Below are 7,126 nucleotides of genomic sequence, written 5' to 3' on the forward strand. Positions count from 1 at the left end.
ATCCTAGCTTGCTATTTCTCTGAATTTGAATACTACTACACATATTTCATCTTGTTAAACTGAAACCATTAATTTGTGAACTGAATCAAATCCCCCTATTTATTTTACGGAAACGAACAATTAAAAGTCAACTAATCTGCATACAACTTAATTAGCACCATATTCCCTGTGGGATTTGACCCCAACCTAGTTGGGTTATATATTTGACAACGACTACTTACTCTCTCGTAAGAGAGGTTTGTCCACCCAAATGGCCACTCAAAATTAAACGGACCACACTGGGACGATCCCCAACCTCCCTGGCATGCCCCGATCGATTTTCGGTTCACAGCACGCCCGGACCCCGGGTTCACCCCCAAAACTGTGGGCTATAGCACACCATAATTACTGTTGTTGCAACTTTTGCTTTTTTTTTTCTCTAACCATCCGGTGTACGGAATTCAGTGATCCAATTAATTTGAATTCATATTCGTAGAAAGCCGTATTTTGACGTGTACACAGCCCCATCACTATCCCGTGAAGGTAGAATGATTGTTTCTGATAAACCTCAGTTCGAGTAAGCTATTTAAGAGAACATGTAGCAATAACAAATAACACAAAGGATGTCAAGAGTAGTAGTATCGATACTGATAAGGGAGCTAGATGATGCTCGACCACTCACCGATCTTCTATCCTTATTTTCGATCTTTCATATCTTACGGTTGTAAGTCATATCTTCAATAAGCTACACGTTAAATATACCTCTTTAATCTATTTCTACAGCTCCTTTATACTTACTATAACAATCCTCTTATCCGTCACCGTCGTGATTGAGACATCTAGGCATTTACCAAAAAAACAAAAAGAAAAAGTAAATGTAAAAAATAAAGTTTGCTCACCGTCAATGAAGTGGGTTGAGAATCTAAAGTCTCAGATTCAAATCGCAGCCGAGACATAAAGATAACTAGGTGAACTTTCGATCTTTGCTATCCTTGGGGGATAGAATTACCAAACATTTGTTTTGTTGCTGGTGGTAAGTGATAGATATCCCATAGATTTAGTCGAGGTGCACGAATGCTGACCTTTATCAATAAAAATAATACTCCATCCGCCCCAATATAGATGCTTGTTGCCTCCGGTTGTTTCCCTAATTTGATGACATTGAGGGCTTATGTGAAACTCCGTCAGCACTCCCTGCGTTTCCAGCAACAAAGGAGACTCCATATCCGGACCTACAAGTTGGAGCTGCCTGACTCCAACTCCCCCTCTCGGCCAAACCAACATGATCTATTAAGTTGTAAGGTGCGCAACATGATCTTTTGTTTCTGTTTCCGACATCTCTTGATTTTCAGGCAATTTCTTTTGATGCTCCTCAACAAGTACTATGGTCTTTTTCTACAGAGAAGTCCAGGCATCTTGCTCCATTTCAGCTCTTGCAACAACTTTTTGAAGCTCTCCCAGATACTTGTCCACCTTGATTTTTCCTCTCGCTCACAATATGAAGGTGCTGGTGCGCAACCGAAAGAAATTCTTGATAAGAATCTCTAGTTATCTTCTGAGAGATAGACAACCTCGCGGCATCGTAATCTACATGCTTCTTGAAAAAATCTTCAACCATTAAAATCATAGTCTTTTATGTTTAAAATCATACTGATTTCTTTTCTAATCATACATTATGTACATTAGACGACACATTACAGTTAATATTATACATTAAAGATGAGTATGCTGCACTAGCATTAACCAGTCAAGTGGACAAAACTCCATTTCTATCCGCACACAAAATATACATTGAAGTGTCGTTGTTGTTAAGCTATCTGGTTGCCAGCATCGCCAATAGATCTTCTGGCTGTTTTTGTTCTCTGTAGATGTGATGTACCATAAGACTATTCAGCAGACGGAGTGTGAACCTGTAATCAGCCAAGATTGAGGAGCTTAGTACATTTGAAGTGTTTAGTAATCTGCATACTTCTTGAGCTTCGATATTGACTTCTAGGGCTCTTTTGTGCTTTACATTAGCAGTTCTTCTCAAGTGAATATATTTTTGCTGTTTTATTTAGTAATTTGGGAAGAAGAGAAAATTGACCTCGTAGATATTAATAGAGTAGAGCTATGGGGTGTTTGGACTCTCAAAAAATGACGCTTAACTGCATGCGTGTTGGATCCTCCAATTCATTCTGTTCAACTTTTGAGGATCCGAAATAGATGCCGCAAAGCCTCAACAACGTAGAGTAGAGTACCATGAATAATGTGTCTGATAGTTATATTTTTAATCTAAACAAGTAGTTTCATTCAAGAAATATACAGTTCAATATAATTAAACTTATGCTAAGTTGGAACCATCAGAGGAAAAAAAAAGTAGAAAAATGAATGCTTGGTTATGCAATGCACAACGTATAGTGTACCAAGCTAAGTCTTGTTAGGTAGGACAAGGTATGGTATGATATTTGGAATTTCGGTAAGGTAATTTTGATAACTATTGCGATTTTGCTCCGTCTACCTATTTTTGCTGTTTTATTTAGTAATTTGGGAAGAAGAGAAAATTGACCTCGTAAATATTAATAGAGTAGGCTAGTCAATAACCAAAAGAACCGAACCAAACCGACGGTTGTTTTTTTCTTTTGGTTTGGTTTGGTTTGGTTTTAGAAATTCAAAAACCGTCTAAATTGATTTTGGTTATGGTTTTAACCACCAACCGATCCAAACCGACCCATGAACACCCCTAAATGTTGGTGATACTCTCTTGATTTTAGGACAGTTTCTTTTGATGTTCCTCAATAAGTGCTAGAAGTACGGGGAGTCATAGTCAAAAAGCAGCAGTCAGTGTCAAACCCACCTATTCTTTCATCAATCCTCTTCTTTTGCAATGGGATACTGCAGATTATACACCAACGAGCATTTGATTTTACCATAGCCATGGTACCCCCATCCTTCCCCCCAGCTGTTCTTAGCAAGATAATAATCTTGTCCATCTTCGTTCATGCCAAAACCAACTAGAAGCATTCTCACCTTTGGCTAAACTTTCCTATCTCATCTTAATCTCTTCATCCGCCGGTCCCATGTAGATGCCCTGATTTACACAGCGTTGGTAAACATAAACAGCAAGTAACATTCAATTATTTTGAAAAATTGATAGAATAAATTAATTCAAACCTACCCGACGTGAGCGTGAAGGCTTTCATAAGACCTAATAGAGCATGTGATTGACTGCCTCTTTATGTGATCTTCGATTTGGTCTTTAGTCAGTCTATGAATATTAATGCATTTATATCCAGCAATTTTCACCTTTTTCTGCATAAAAAGAAAATAAAATCATTACCGCAGACTCCTAAATCCTCTTCCAATTTCGACCCCACACTTCGAGGAACTCAACCTCTTGACTCACAAAATACTCAAACCAAGAATTCACCAAACAAGTACACTAGCACAGGCAAAGGACAATCAGAATATTACTACAAATTCTGGTAATTCTCAGAGAACTAAAAACATTTGTAAAAATTCGCCAGAGTGATGAGGTTTAAAGGTTAGGTTGATGATCAGAATTTTGGCTCAAATAAGTGTCAGGTTATGGACAAAGGTACTCTTAACAATATCCCAGCAGTTCGTAATACTTCTTCAGATAACAATAGCTCAGAAAGCTCTACACTTAAGCCCAACTGATCAGTCCTTGCAACAACAAGAGACACCTTGAGAAAGAACTAAGCACTAACAGTAAAAAAAAAAAAGCACTAACGGTAAAAAAAACAACAACAACTAGATGTAAAAGAAACACCTTTAAGATGATTTCTTTTTCGGAGATCAAAAAAAATAAGCAATCATACATACCATTTCATCTGTGCATTTGCAATCGCCTCTTCTCATAGCGTAGGGATATTGTTCTTCTTCTGCAATGCCCTGTTCAACAGCAAACCTATAAGCCTTAGAACAACTATCTCCGTACGTCTCACCTTCCTTCAACTCTGCCTCTTTCTTAGGATCCGGATAGTACTTGAGCAAGTAGTCTGTCAAATGCTGCTTCGATAAGGGGACGACAGACTTTTTGCTTTTATTGGATACAGTTGCCGACATGGCTCCAATGGAAGCGTATGCTCTGAAACAAAAGTAATTAAACAAAACATATAATAACAATGTCAATAATAATAATAATATAATAATAAAAATGAAACTTACTAGTTTTTTTCTGACTTTGTGGGCGGAGAAAGCACTTTTTTCCAACCCAAGAAAAGCTAATTTGAAAAACCAGGAATGCCTTAACATTTGAATCCAAGGTAAAAAGTTATGTAAATTTCAATCAAACTGACATGCCATAGTTCAATCAGGTGCTGCCAAAATTATTCAGCTATTAATCAGTCTAGATTCTAGACATTGTATTCTAATAGAATCTTCTCTTTGATATTTCTTAATATATTTAGCGCCTAAGTACGTAATAAGTACTCAAGATATTCCCTATTATGACTTAAGAAATACACTCCCTGCTGATACTGATTAGTCTCATGTGGGGACAGTCAATGCAAGAACAAGTTAAATGATACATTACCTTTCGGAAGAAAGGCTTCTTCCTAAGTTTTGAACATTCACGCATTGCGACGCCTTCTATTTCTGTAGTTGCTTTAACCATGACTGCAAAAGACAATCAGAGATTATTGCAATTATTCTGACTTAACTTTTGTGTTGTTTTTACAACAACGACATACTTTGTATATTCCCACAAAGTGGGGTCTAGGAAGAGGGTAAAGTGTACTCATTTCAGATAAGGTAGAGAGTGTTTTTTTTTTTCGATAAACCTGGCTCATAACAAAATATTCTATAACAAAACATAATATAAGAACAAAAAACAATAGATAATAACAAAATGACAAATAATAGCAGAAACAAGACTACCACAAAGTTGTAACGCTCCGTAACATTGTCGGCGTAGTACCACACTTAGTAGCATGCTTATAGAGCTAACAACCTAAAAAAATTAAGTGTTAAAAGACTTGGTCATATTTTAAGCTCCTAGACTTCAATGATTTTAAATTTGACCTTCCCGACCCCGAGACGTAAATTTTAGATTTGATTCATGTCCAGGGGTGTAAAGAGGATGTCTCGGGGAAGTTTTGGATTTTTTGGATAGGGTTTGAGGCATGATTGGAATTTGAAAACAGAATGTCACCACGATTGCACCGCGTCGCGGTAACTATAGTGGTGGGACCTTCATCGCATCGCGGTGGGCTCCAAAAAATGGGATTCTGATGCAAATTTTAATTTCGAAGGGCAGTGTCGTCTTTTCCATAAATAAGTCGCAATAACAGAAGATTAAAACGTCAATAGGGCATCATATGCCCAAAATTTAGCAGTTTTCTCAAAAACAAAACCCTACTCTTCCCCAAAAGTCAAGAGATCAATCCTTCAGTTCAAGAATCCCAAGAAACAGATCAAGATTCGGATTGCATCTTTCAAATTAAGTAATCTAAGGTATGTGGGACTATGTTTTATCAAGATTAAAGATCTCTAATCATGTTTTATAAAGAAGGGTTTTGATATTGTGCTGAAAAGCATGAATCATGGAGTCATTTTGATGAAAGTATATATGTTGTCTAGAACTAATTTTAACGAAATTCAAAATACCCAGGCTGATGAGGTCCGTCCCACCCACGGGATGAGGACCCGTAACAGAGCTCACACCCCAAATCATACCGTCCCACCCACGGGATGAGGACCCGTAACAGAGCTCACACCCCAAATCATATCCCTACTCCGGGAGTCCCTCCAGTCTCGACCAATCCCCGTCGGGCTCCAAGGACCAATGTTAACCGTCCCTCGACTTCTCAGAGGGATATTTCAAATGCCGAATTCAGACAGTCAATTTACATTCACAACACACACGAAAAGTCACAAAAAATCCTTATGACCATAACACAACCATGATTCTCCGTGTGTGTTAGCCTATGGATTGATGGGGGTTGCGATCGTCGGAGTGTGTTTTGGCCAAAATTTCTTGGGCACGCCCTTTGACAACCTATTAAATATATCATGTTGGTTTTGGCGGGCAGGCGGAGGCTTTTTTTAAGCCATATGCGCGAAATACTAAAAACTAAGGATTTTTTGCAATTTTTCGTGTGTGTTAGCTTATGGATCGACGCGGCGTTGCGATCGCCAGAGTGTGTTTTGGGAGAAACCTCTTAGGCCCTCCCCTGACGATCTATTAAATGGATCATATTGGTTTGGGGGGCAAGTGGAGGTTTTTTTAAGCCATTTGTGCAAAATAATTGAAACTAAGGATTAAGGATATTTTGCGATTTTTTTGTGTGTTCGCCTATGGATCAATGGGGTTGCGGTCGCCGAAGTGTGTTTTGGGCGAAACTTCTTGAGCGCCCTTAACGGCCGTGTTATTTTGGAGGGGCAGACAAAGTTTTATTTAAGACATGAGAAAAATATGAAAAGCTGAGAATATTTTGCGATTTTTTGTGTTCTGGCCTATGGATCGATGGATGGCGACAAGAGCTGTAAACGCAAAACTAAAGCTTGAACCCGGGGCAAAATGATGCACAGACTTCACATCCACTATATGACAGAAGCTCCATTCGCCTACATAAAAGTACACGAGAGAGTTAGTATAAGAATTAAAAACAAACCAAAGGAAGAACGAATTACTAGATGACAAAAGACATGTACAGCAGATTTCATTACCCTTGGCCTAACGATTGAGATACGCAAAAGTCTACCTAAACGTTCCACCACCTTAGCTTGAAAATATTCCTTCTCGCCCTTTGTAACCGTAAAGGTAAGATAGTAAACATCGTATATGCCGCACTCATCTCCATTAACCTTGAGAGTGTCATTGACCTCATATTTAGTGTCCTACAATGAATACAAGGGAGCTTTGTCAGCTTTCTAGAGAAAACAAGCAAAAGGAACAAGTAGAAAGACAATAGGAAGTGTGACGAGCATACAAATTTTTGATTGTACAGCTTAAGTGCCTGTGCAGAATAATCCTTCATCATTTTAACATTAGAAGGACATTCCAAGTAGTTTGGACTAGGGAATATGGTAACCCTTGGATCTGCACCAGGATAATCTTTAATGTCAAATCCCTATCAAAGTAAAAAGCAAACCAGTTAGAGACAAACATCACCTATTGCAACTAATATGTTCTTGTGAGTAG

At 38.2% G+C, this 7,126-nt stretch overlaps 1 protein-coding gene and 1 long non-coding RNA gene across 5 annotated transcripts; both read right to left on the reverse strand.

The window, feature by feature from the left end:
* Positions 1–1,633: 1,633 nt before the first annotated feature.
* Positions 1,634–2,809, reverse strand: LOC124898653. The gene is made up of 2 exons (XR_007055369.1): positions 2,066–2,809; positions 1,634–1,889 (listed from the first exon to the last, which is right to left on the reverse strand). It is a non-coding gene; the product is annotated as an uncharacterized LOC124898653 (long non-coding RNA).
* A 995-nt stretch (positions 2,810–3,804) lies between these two features.
* On the reverse strand, positions 3,805–7,055 carry LOC107870015 (the record flags this gene model as incomplete). Of its 4 annotated transcripts, none has more annotated exon segments than XM_047412337.1 (5): positions 3,805–3,873; positions 3,968–4,069; positions 4,517–6,549; positions 6,687–6,822; positions 6,915–7,055. In XM_047412337.1, coding segments are annotated over 3 exon segments (447 nt in total), but the record flags the coding sequence as incomplete, so codon positions are not given.
* Between the last annotated feature and the right edge of the window lie 71 nt (positions 7,056–7,126).

The sequence above is a fragment of the Capsicum annuum genome, chromosome 5, assembly GCF_002878395.1.
Source record: "Capsicum annuum cultivar UCD-10X-F1 chromosome 5, UCD10Xv1.1, whole genome shotgun sequence".
NCBI lineage: Eukaryota > Viridiplantae > Streptophyta > Magnoliopsida > Solanales > Solanaceae > Capsicum > Capsicum annuum.